The sequence below is a fragment of the Eptesicus fuscus genome, chromosome 12, assembly GCF_027574615.1.
Source record: "Eptesicus fuscus isolate TK198812 chromosome 12, DD_ASM_mEF_20220401, whole genome shotgun sequence".
Classification (NCBI taxonomy): Eukaryota; Metazoa; Chordata; class Mammalia; order Chiroptera; family Vespertilionidae; genus Eptesicus; species Eptesicus fuscus.
Genome location: NC_072484.1, coordinates 30283063 through 30295230, shown reverse-complemented (window position 1 = coordinate 30295230; position 12168 = coordinate 30283063). Strand labels below are relative to the sequence as shown.

The window sequence follows — 12168 nt, the reverse complement described above, 5'->3', positions numbered from 1 at the left end:
CAGCAGACTTGGATTCAAGTTGTATTCCAGATCTGTCACCTGCTAGACACCTCAAGCAAGTCACTTCTCATTCTGAGTCTCAACTTACTGTTAAGGAAGGATAGTGTGCACCATACCTATTGTACAAGCAAGTCTGCCACGTTTAATAGAGGAGGTGAACATGTGGTCCATATCTGGATATAAGGCGGGGTGTTTTCCCCAAAAAAGTATCCCTAAGGAGAAAAAAAGGGCTGCCTTATCTTTATATTCTTAGGAAAGCTCACAGTATCTTTCATATTCCCTAGACTCTCTCAATTATTTTAAACAACAAAGTATTGTTTGTGGAAGACCAAGTAATAGAATTGATGGTTAAAAACAAAAAAAGCAAACAATAGAATTGATGGTTAAAAAAAAGAGCAAACCATTTTTGACACAGATGTTGTCAATTCCAAGGGGTTGGCCTCATGCTTCTTATAAAGAGGACTTTTAAATGCAATACATTAAAATGTTAAGATGTTGTGATCACAAATATAAATCAATAGGACAAAAAGAAAAACAATACTGTCCTAAGGTTGAGTGAACTGGGACTTTGAGGATAAAATATTTCAGTGACAGCATTGTATAAAGGCTCAAAAAGTGATGGCTCACAAACAAGTTAGAGAGAATTGAAATTTATGTGATCTAGAAGGTGAGCTGGGTGATTCAGAAACCATCCCCAGTGATAATAAAAATACTGAGATCAAAGGTACACAACGAGAAGAGATAGAATAAAATTGTTTTGTTAAGTACAAGCCTGGGGAGGGTGAACAGTATTTCTAAAGTAATATATTACTAATACATAATATATTTGTTAAATACATTATTGAAATAATGTCATAATCATCTTGAGAGTATGTGCATACCTAACATAATAAATTAAATATTCTACATAGACATTTGATTATTTCATCTACAGCCTTAAGAATAGATATATTCAAGTCGCTCCCCCCCCCCCAAACATTTTCTTTTTGGCAATTTTCTCATTGTGAGAAAAAGAGAGGGTCATTTTATCTTTGGGACCACCTAATACGGAGACGGTCTGTGCAAGCACTGAATGAGATAGATATAGCCTGTGTGATGTGACAGGTGCTGCTGCGGTGGTTAATACCGTGTGTGTTATGATTGTTCCACCACAAGCTGGTATCTCAGCTGTGCTCTTCTAAGCACCTAACCTGGGTTGAAACTCCCTGATCTTCTACTTCCTGGCTGTGGTCATCTTGGGCAGGTTGCCTAACTTCCTTGTGCCCAGTGTCCTGACCTGTAAAAGAGAGAATACAGTAATAGTACACCAGAGGGTTAAGAATTCAATAAATCAGTATATATAAGCAGTCCTTGGTAACTGCTCTTAAATGTTACTTTTCTCACCAACAGGGAACTGTAACTATTGAGAAACATGGCAGTTCTCCTCACAATACCAGATTCTGCCAGCAGGGAACTTTTCTTAGTCATCCCAGCATCCCCAACTCACACAAAGGGCCTCAAGCCCAGTAAATGTTGGTTGAAGCAATACGTTTTATAGAGAAGGAAAGGCAGTGTATAATGTTCAGGGCCCAGCACAGCGCCCGGTTCCCATTAGTGGAAAGAGGCAACACTTAGAGGATTGACATCTATGCTAGGGTGCAGCTTCATTTTTCACTGGTCGCCCAGAATGTAAGTGAAATCACAATGCAATGGGATCAGGAGAGACTGGGGGCTGGGTATTGCTCTCTCTGTGTTCTCACTGGACTATGAGTTCCTCCATGGCGTGCGCTGGGTTTTGTTTCTCTCAGTCCCCACGCTGGCAAACAGTAGGAGCTTAGTACTCACTGAGAAATGAGCGTGTGATTCGGGCACTGGCTACTTGTAACCCTCCAGGTGCTTTTAGGTAATGCAGGACAACAGGTGACCGTCACGGCCAGAAGCCGAACAGCGCCACCAAGAGGACAGGCTGGTCCAGTGGTGGCTAAAGCCCACGCCCACTTTTAATTTTAACCCTAGAAACAAACATACATGATGTTTAAGATTAGTTACTCTTCAAGTTAAATATTACTACAGGCTTATAACAAAAATCCTATATGAGCGATAGGATACCATCTGCATTATGGTATGTTATTTTCTTAACTGAATTTAATTCTTCTTCATATCTGCAAAAAAGTATTTAAAATTAACACCAAAAACATAAAGCCCGGCCGGCGTGGCTCAGTGGTTGAGCACTGACCTATGAACCAGGAGGTCACGGTTCCATTCCTGGTCAGGGGCATTTGCAGGCTCAATCCCCAGTAGGGGGCGTGCAGGAGGCAGCCTATCAATGATTCTCTCTCATCCCTGATGTTTCTCTCTCTCTCTCTCTCCTTCTCCCTTCTTCTCTGAAATCAATAAAAATATTTTTTAAAAAGATATACATAAAAAGGTCAAATCATACAAAATGTTGAAAGTGAAAGAATCACCTAAAGAGTTTTCTTGTCATCTAGGGTATTATTTATCCAAATGTTTCCTTTTTGTCTGCATAAAGACACACAATCACATAAGCAGAGTGGCTGTATCGTGTGACGGTTTAAGATCACAAGCTTTGGAATCGGATCTGCCTGGGTTTGAATCCAAGCTCCACCTTCTAAGCGGCATGGCCTTGGGAAGTGACAGAACCTGTCTGTGCCTCAATTTCTACAAAAAAAAAAAAAAAAAAATGGAGATAATCATAAGACCTACCTATAGGCTCATTGGAATAATAAATTTAGTCTATATAGAGCACTTAGGATAGCTCCAAACACAGAGTCACAACTCAAGTAAGGTTAGCAGTTATGTGTACATATTTAAACATGAGGTCACACTATAGATCCTAGTTTACATTTGCTTTTTTATGTACGAATATATAGTGAATATTTGTTCTCTGGTAGTACATACTAGTACAGAGCTAATGCCTGCTTTCCTACATTATATTCAAATGTGTGATGGTACGTAACTAATCCCCTGCCTCTGGTACTTGAGTTTTCCTAATATTTTACTATTACAAATGACCACCAAAATCCTTGTTGCACATATATTGTTCCACACTTGGGTAAGTATTCTATAGAATAAACCCTAGGGATAAAATTGCTGGGCCAAAGTACATTAATTTTAACATACATTAATAAACAATGAATGATCAAATTGCCTTCCTAAAAGGCTGTTATTGCTTTACACTTTGATCAATGAGTGTACTTTGTTGCCTTACGGTTGTGTACATTTCAACCAGACTCCACGATCATTTATTCTGAATATCCTAATATTACAGAATTAAAGACTTTGCCCCGCTAGTTCTGTAATGTATTCCTTTATCTTTTCAAAAACCATAAACAGCGGCTAAGAACTTAGCAACCAATTTTCTGCTGCAAATATAGCCTGACAGAGATTTTTATGCAATTTCCAGATGAGAGAGGAAGACGTGTTGGGGATTGCTGAGCCCTTTCAGTGGCTGATGGGAAGTACCTTTGAAATCTGAAACAGGCTGGCTGTGTTTGCTTCCATCGTTGGTTCTGCAACGCGGACCCTTGTTTAGTAGACAAGAGGACCTCTCTGTGGAGTCACATGGAGGCAGTGTCTCTAGTGCAGTGTTCCCAGGGTGTGATTCGGGCACTGGCTACTTGTAACCAGGTAATGCAGGACTACAGGTGACCATCACGGCCGGAAGCCGAACAGCGCCACCAAGAGGACAGGCTGGTCCAGTGGTGGCTAAAGCCCACGCCCACTTTTAATTTTAACCCTAGAAACAAATATACATGATGTTTAAGATAAGTTGCTCTTCAAGTTAAATATTACTACAGGCTTATAACAAAAATCCTATCCCACCCCCGAGTCTTATCCCATGAAGCAATACCTAAATCTGTGATTGCCTCTTCAATTCTGATTACAGGTGTCACCTCAAGATCTTCTAATTTTACACCTTTCCATTAACTACACTATAGAAAAAAAGAAGTTAGTTTTCCTTTCTTTATTCTCTACACACATACACACACTCCAAGTTTCCACAAATAATTACAGCATAATTTTTGGTTAAAACAATGTGTTGATTTTACATTGTAATGACAATATGTGATTTCCTCTTGAGCATTATAGTTTATGATTGTTTTTCTTATAAATTTTTAATGTGTTGCCTTTAATGATCACCTCGTGTCTTATTTGCTCAGTTTTCTATGTAATAGCTCCACTTCCTCCCTAAATTCTCTACAGTCACCTCAGCTTTGTGCTCACTCTAAGGACAGTGTAGTAGTGTAACGTAATATTGTCAAAGTGCGGTCCCTGGGCCAGCAACATCAGCAGCAGCATCACCTGGGACCTTGTTAGAAATGTGGATTATCAAGCTCTACCCAGGCCTCACTGATGAGCCGCTCTGGGGGTGGGGCCCAGCAATCTGGTGATGCTGATGGGCTCTCAAGCTTGCTAACATCTGTATAATGGTTAAGAGCTTGGATACAAAACCCTAAGGCTGCCAGGATTCAAATCCCAGCCATTCCACTCACTTGTGATGTAACAGTTTCCGTGGCTCAATCGTGCCATTCATAAAATGCGGACAAACTGTCTCTCCCACATAGTTGTAAGCTGCATGGTGCTAGGTAGCATGACAAGCTCGTTTTTCTCGGAGATGGCCCTCAAGGCAGCCAGCTCAAGCTTCTGTGCTTTAGTACGCCCAAGGCCCTCTGAAGCCCCCCTCCTAGACCCGTGTCAGCTTCTCTCCCCTTAACCCCCTCTCACCCTTGCCTCGCTCTGCTATACCTGCCATAACCCCATGCCACCTCCAACCCCCAGCCCTGCCTCATCCCTCGCTAACCGTTCACTGCCCATTAGAGCAGTCAGCCCCCTCCCAGTTTCCATCCTCCCATAATCCTCCCTTCCACCCAACCTTCCCTTCCCAGGCCAGAGCCCCCTGCTTTCCCATGGGACCACCCCCAAGGCTGGTTCTCACCCCCTGAAGTACGTGGATGGGGAGTCACCATTCTGCCTTCTCACTCTGGGACAGTCCTTAGCATAATGTCCTACCTGAGTGTCAACTCTCTCCAACGACACCGCTGACCACGTGCTTGAAATACTGAGAATGCCTGACCAACCCAAAGTCTTCCCCCTGGCCCTCAGGTCCCTGCCTCATGACAGCCCCCCACTGCGGCCCCGACCTCTCTCTCATTTCCCATAGCTCCTCCCAGCGCCCATCACAGGGCCTCTGCCCTCTTTCCCCTGATGCGGAATGCTCTTCTAGTCAATCTGCATCTGGCTGATTCCTTTACTTCAAAGGTCACTGCTCAAAGGTCACCTCCTTAGAGAGGTTTCCCAAACCATCCATTCTAAAACAGCACCTACCCTGCTTGCCCTTTACCTGCTTTATTGTCCTCTGTAAAACGAAGGTGACTTGGAGTCACGTAATTCCATTATGCCTTATTTCCTGTCAGTCCCTCAAAGGCAGGGAGGGGCCTACTAAAAGGGCCTGAAACCTCACTGTTGCCCTTCCCTTTCTCCTCCGGTTCTTCTGTCACTAAATACGGAGCTCCAGCCATGTGTCTGACACGTCTGAGGCTCCAGGGATATGGAGGTAGGCATGTTTGCTGAAAATGCTTAGCAGGGAGAGTTGTGCAGGGTCAGGTGGCGTGAAAAGCCTGGGGTCTCAGCTCAAATCCCAGCTGTGTGACTTCCTCCCTCCGTCTCTTCTGCAACGTGGAGCTAATGACAGTAACCACATCACAGGATTGGCGTGAGAATTCTTTGTTCATTTCTGTGCCTGACAGATAGAAAACTTTAGCGGGAGTTGGCTATTAGCCATCCTAAGAATAGGTTACTGCTGGAACTCAACAAAAATGAAGACAAAAATGCTCAAGCCAGCAACCATTTTGCAAGTAGCTGGTCCTTCTCGCAGCATACAAAAGGATTTCACACCTTGTGGGTATCCTAGGCCTTCAGACCCCGTCTCCCTTAAAATTCAGGACAGGAAACTCACCGGAAGAGAGACTCCGCTGGCCCTGCTCAACCTACAGGGCCAGTGACTGCAGCAATGGGCCAGCTCCGCTGCGCACAGGCAGCCTTTGGTCCTTCGAAGCTCTAAGTAAAGATACGGGCGTCCCTGGTGGCAGGATTTTGTTTGTTCACCTTTTACATCAACTTTATTGCAGTATAATATGCACACAATAAAATGCTACCACCCAGAAAATTGCCTAGTGTCCCTTAGTGGTCAATTCTCACCCCAAAGATAACCACTGGTATAATTCCTGCCACCATCGTTCAGTGTTGCTTGACTTTACAATAACGGAATCATATATTTTTTTTCCCTCCATTTTTAATAGCTTTATTAAGGTGAAGCTGTAAAATTAATGTACATAAACAGCACCTATTGAAAGTATTCAAGTGTTTTAGCGTATGTCCCTTGAAACGATTAGCACACGTGAGTTTCAAGATAACCAATCCATCACCCTGAAAAGTTTCCCACACCTCTGAATTCCATCCCTGCCACTACAAACTAGTTTTGCATTTTCTAGAATTGTTTATTAGAATCATCCAGTATGTTCACTTTTGTGTCTGGCTTCTTTTGCTCAGTGTAATTTTGATTCATTCATGTTATTGTATCAATACTTCATTCCTTTTTTCCCCCCAAGCAGCATTTCATAGGGTATTTTCCCATTGATTTTTAGAGAGGGTGGGAGGGAGGGGGAGAGCTAGACAGAGAGAAACATTGATGTGAGAGACACATCCATTGGTTGCCTCCCGCATGCGCCCTGACTAGGACCAGGGATCAAGCCTGCAACCTAGGCATGTGCCCTTGACCAGAACTGAACCCAGGAACTTCCAGTCCACAGGCTGACACTATCCACACTGAGCCAAACCGGCTAAGGCTCCATTCATTTCTTGATAAACATCAGAGTCCAGTTTGGGATTTTTATGGGAAAAGCCACTATAAACATTCTTATGCAGATGTTTTGTGAACATAAATACATTTTCATTTATCTTGGATAGATACCAAGGCATGGAATTGCTGGGTCATAGGTAGATGAATAAAAAACTGCCAGATTATTTTCCCCAAAGTGACTGTACAATTTTTACATTCTCACCAATTGGCTGAAGTTTAACATCAATTTTGTTCCTGTGTCGCGGCTTCTGTACTTGTTCCCTCTTCCTTAAATGCCTTTCCACTAGTTTTAGCATGGCGGGCTTCAGGTCTCAGCTCAGATGTCATATTCCAAGGAGACTGTCATAGATTGAATTGTGTCTCACACCCAACTTCAACGCTACCCAAATTTGCATGTTAAATTTACAAGTCCCCAGTACCTCAGCATGTAACATATTTGGAGATAAAGTTAAAATGAGCTCATTGGGCCCCTAATCCAATATAATTTGTGTCCTAGAGGAAAAGATATCCCAGGAAAGGTTTTGTGAAGACACAGTCAAAAGGCAGGCCATCTGTAAACCAAGTAGAGGTCTCAGGAGGAACCAAACCTACCAACACTTTGATCTTGAACTGCTAGCCCCCAGAACTGTGAGAAAATAAATTTCTGTTAAGCCACCAGTCTGGAATTTTATTATGGGCAGCTCTAACAGACCAATACAGAGGCCTTTCGATCCCCATTTTGCAACAACAACAACAACAATAATAATAAATCCACTTAAGAATCATCAATGAATGCTGAAAGTCTGGTGAAGAACAGGATCGTCTCAAAATATCTTCCCATAAGATGCTTAATAGTTACAAAGGGAAAAATAGTTAACTTTTCTGTGGAGTATCTTGGCAGACACCACCTTAATCAAATGATCAGTTAACATCACCAGCACTGGAACAAATCAATATCATGTGCCTCCCATTGTGATACATTGAAACCCAACTTTCTGTGGTATTCCTGACAAAATGCATAACCTGAATCTAATCATGAGAAAATATCAGACAAATCCAAATTTAGGGATATCTACAAAATAACTCTCCAATACTCTTTAAAAAGCCAAGGTCATGGAAGATGAAGGGCTAAGTAATTGTCTTTCCAAATTAAAGGAAAGTAAAGAGACATGACAACTAAATGCAATAAGTGATCCTCAATTGGATCCTTGGGAATACCTTAAAGGACATTATTGGGACAATTAGCAAAATTTAAATATGGAAGGAGTATTAAGTAAAAGAATCATATTATTAAAATAGCTGCTTTTGATAATTATACTGAGATTATGCATGAGAATGTCCTTGTTCTCAGGAAATACACACAGAGCATATGGTGATAAAGGGACATGATGTCTGAAACTTACTCTAAAATGACTTAGGTCCTAAATTTTAGGAGAAAAACAAAATTCATCTTTTACACACACACACATATATATATATACACAGAGAAACGTGATAATGAGAATGTAGCAAAATATAACAATTTGTTATTCTGGTTGAAAAGTATGAGAATTCTTTACTAGTCTTGCAATTTATACATAACGTTGAAATTTTATATATATAAAAAAGTCTTTAAGTGATCACACTATCACAATGGCCTGTTCCCAATCCCCAGGTACTCTTTAGCTCATTCTTTTTCTCCATTACACTTGTTGTCAAAAGCTATACTGTGTCTTTAATAATACCTATTTTTTTTGTGTGCAAGACCCTGTCCTGTTCTAAGTGCTTTAATAGTATAAGCTCAGTGAATCCTACAACTACTGTTCTTATCTTACAGATGAGGAATGGAGACACAAGAAAGTTATTAACTTGCCCAAGGTGACCTACTTGATTTGTTTCACATGGCACAGAACCTCAATTAAGGTAGAAACTGTTGTCCCCTGCTCTTTAGCGACTTAGGAGGGAGCCTAGCACATTACAGGAACTTAATACGTACCTGTAAATTCAGTTAACAAATATTGGGCATTTACTAGGCATTGGGGTACAGAGCAGTGAACAAAATATTTAAAAATCCATGCAACCCTGGAGGTAAGGCTTTGTCTACCTATTTTGCAGAAGAGGAAAATGAGGCTCCAATCTGAGAAATGATTTACCCAAGATAAAGGGATTAAATTGGAGGCCGGGTGTGAATTCCAACCTAGTCCGGGCGGTTCCCAGGAAGAAGCTATTATAAATCCATCAAACCGAATAATCCTGTCAACCAAATAGTATTTATCGCGCGCCTGCTGAGGGCAGATCATCCTCGCTCAGTACCGGCCGAGGGAGAGGAGAGGAGGCTGCGGCGCGTGGGCGGCTGCGGAGCCGCGGGGGCCGCGGCGGAGCGCGGGAATTTGGCGCCTACGTTTGGAGGCCGGCTGTTCTCGCCTGTGATTGGGCCCCGTCTGCGGCTGCTCCGTCGGCCTCGGCCAGAAACCGTCCGGCTCGCCACTCGGCTGGCCTCCGGGGAATGGGCCACCAGGAGCCCCCGCTGGCCCGGGCGCCCGCCGGAGGTGGGGCTTCTAGAAAGAGGTTATGTAAAGGGCTCAGCTGGCGCGAGCACGTGCAGAGCCGCGGGAGCCCGGACGCCGGGTTCTCCCCCGCGCGCGCCGCTGCCCTCTCCGGGGCGGCACCGGGTTCCGGGGCAGCACCGGGTTCCGGCGCACGCCCGGCGCGGGCCACCGGCTCTCGCGTGGCTCGGTACCGAAGGCAGCCCCGGCCGGGAGCGGACCATCCCCAGCCCGAGACTCCTGGGGGGAAACCGGCCGTCCGGAAGTGGAGGGGCTCCGGCCAGGTAAGGGCGGGCGCGGTCTGCGGAGTAAAAGGAAGCGCGTAGGCGAGAGCGATCCCCGCCGCCTCGGGCCCTTGGGAAGGGACACCGGGCCCCGGACCTGGCGCACTCGGGGCCGCCGAAATTTCAAGCCAACGCTCGCCACCCGCTGCCCTGGAGACGGGGGTCGGTCTGCTCCGCTCCGCTCCGACTTAATTCAATGGACGGTTTACACGCTGGAGAACACTGGGCGGGAAGCGGGGAGGGGGGATCCCGCAGGGAGGCGGGCAGGGAAAGAGATTTCCACAGTCTGAAGGGCTTCTAAGGCGATTTTAATAACGTGTAAAGTCTGTTAGAACTTGTTTTTCCTACTCCTAGACGCTAAGCTAACTGGGAAGGTGGTGGGGGTGTTCCTTTTCCCTCCAGTTCCCCTCTGAGCCGCGGCCTGTGGTTTCGTCTTTCCCGCTTTCCCCTCCCCTCCCCGGTTCCAGCAGCCGCGGTGGCTTCCGTCTTAAAGGGGCCGCGGCGGCCGGAGGAGGAGGAGGAGGAGGTGGGGCGCCCTCTGGTCTGCGCTCCCAGCCTCCCCGCCTCGGCCTGGTCGTTTAACCGATTCTTTCACCCACAGGTCCCAACCCAAGCACCCGCTCCTCCGCGTCCCGGGGCCGGACGGAGGGATGAGGCAGGGGGGGCCCGGGCAGCGCCGTTGCTGCTCCCCCCGCCGCCCGCAGCCATGGAAACGGGGAAGGCGGACGGCGCCCGCCGAGGTACACAAAGCCCCGAGAGGAAAAGGCGAAGCCCAGTGCCGCGGGCGCCCAGCGCGAAGCTGAGGCCAGTGGCTGCGGCCCAGGCCATGGATCCGGTGGCGGCCGCAACCCCCGGCGAGGCCTACCTGGCTCGGCGGCGGCCGGAGGGTGGCGGCGGGTCCGCGCAGCCGCGCTACAGCCTGTTGGCCGAGATCGGGCGCGGCAGCTACGGCGTGGTTTACGAGGCAGTGGCCGGGCGCAGCGGGGCCCGGGTGGCGGTCAAGAAGATCCGCTGCGACGCCCCGGAAAACGTGGAGCTGGCGCTGGCCGAGTTCTGGGCCCTGACCAGTCTCAAGCGGCGCCACCAGAACGTGGTGCAGTTTGAGGAGTGTGTCCTGCAGCGCAACGGCCTAGCCCAGCGCATGAGCCACGGCAACAAGAACTCGCAGCTTTACCTGCGCCTGGTGGAGACCTCGCTCAAAGGTAGGAGCCCCGCGGACCGCCCCGCCCGCGCGGGGCCTGGACCCGCTGCTGTGGGCGGCTCGGCCACAAGGGACCTGGGGACCACTAGGTCCTGTCACGCTGGGCCCAGACACACCCTCCTCTCCGGGCCCTGGCATCGGGGCCCACCTCTCGGCCTGGGACCTAGAATAGTCCCTGGGACGGACGTTAACTGGTATTTTCATAACAAGCGCTCGCCAAGTTCTAATCATTGTCTTAATAAGTGCTCGGGACGTGCGAGCCATGATTAGGAAACGACTAGTGCTTTTAAGAGCAGTCGGGGAGTGGAGGGGGTTGGGTTCAGAGTTGGTGGGAGAACTGTAGAAGCCCCCTCCTTCTCTGGGGCCTCTCTCTTTTCCCCTCCCTGTCCGGTTCCAAATGTCCTCACAGCCCTCTCCCCCAACTCCACCCCCCAAACTCTTGCTTCCTAGTCTTCCTTTTCCTCTGAGACCACCAGCCCTTCGTCCCAGGGCAGTCACGCAAGCTGTCGGTTTTCTGGCCCAGTCCTCTGGGGCCAGCGGAATAATACCCCCCAGGTGGGCCCAGAGCTCTCACACAACAATATCGAACATCTTTTTCGCCCACTTTACATTCTTAAACGATTTCTTAACCCTCTGAGGCTGGCATGGAAGTGGTTTTATTTGTAGGAAAGACTGGGCCCAGTGAGGCAGGGGGCTTTGCCTTCCTTGGGAAGGCAGTCCTAGTGTCCGAGTTTTCATTGCGGTTAGGGAGTGAGTTCCTCCTGCGTTCTCAGTGCTCACAAATCTTGCTCGTGCTAACGGAAGTCAAGGGTCTGTTCAGAGAGGAGAGGGCCATGGACTAGAAGGGTCTGAGGTTACTAATCTGAGTCCCAACTATGTCCTAATGGTCTTCCAGAAGTGACTTTAGGTAATAATTCTAAAAGTCCTCCCTCTTTCTATAAATGTCGAAATTAATGATTAGACAAGAACAAGGATGGTTAATCAGTTTATAAGGGAAGTCACGTTGTATTGCTGGTTTCTTTACAAACTTTTTTATACATCAAGTGATGTGAATCCAGATTTGTCTTGATTCAAGGCCTAGATCCTTTTAAATTGGTAATGGTGCCCTCCTTACCCCTGGATGGATTTAAGAATGGGAAGGATTTGGGGTGGGTTTGGGCATTTTGTTTGAAACTTTTGCCTGACTTTAAGATCTTACCAACTCATCCCAAGAGAACTCCCAGTCCCATTTCAAGTCATTGTTTGACAGTGGGTTGAAGGACATGATGAATATCACCTGGGATTCTTTTTCATAATAGGCTTTCGCTTTATAGGCCCATC

At 46.6% G+C, this 12168-nt stretch overlaps 1 protein-coding gene and 1 long non-coding RNA gene across 5 annotated transcripts in view; one reads left to right on the top strand and one right to left on the bottom strand.

Annotated features, from left to right (window-relative positions):
* Positions 1 to 975: 975 nt before the first annotated feature.
* On the bottom strand, positions 976 to 10576 carry LOC114231369 (uncharacterized). 2 transcript variants are annotated; one of them, XR_008557585.1, is made up of 4 exons: positions 10513 to 10576; positions 3851 to 3927; positions 3463 to 3736; positions 976 to 1276 (listed from the first exon to the last, which is right to left on the bottom strand). It is a non-coding gene; the product is annotated as an uncharacterized LOC114231369 (long non-coding RNA). The 2 variants fall into 2 exon arrangements; XR_003617314.2 differs by lacking the exon at positions 3851 to 3927 and having other exon boundaries at positions 10513 to 10563.
* The window catches only part of STK35 (serine/threonine kinase 35), a 40975-nt gene continuing 38082 nt past the window's right edge, over positions 9276 to 12168 (top strand). For all 3 annotated transcript variants that reach the window (XR_008557583.1, XR_008557582.1, XM_054723623.1), the window contains exons 1-2: positions 9276 to 9647; positions 10249 to 10849. Coding sequence is in view for 1 of the 3 variants with exons in the window: in XM_054723623.1 (XP_054579598.1) it covers positions 9324 to 9647; positions 10249 to 10849 (925 nt within the window). In the remaining 2 variants the exon portion in view is untranslated. The remainder of the gene's footprint in view (positions 9648 to 10248; positions 10850 to 12168) is intronic.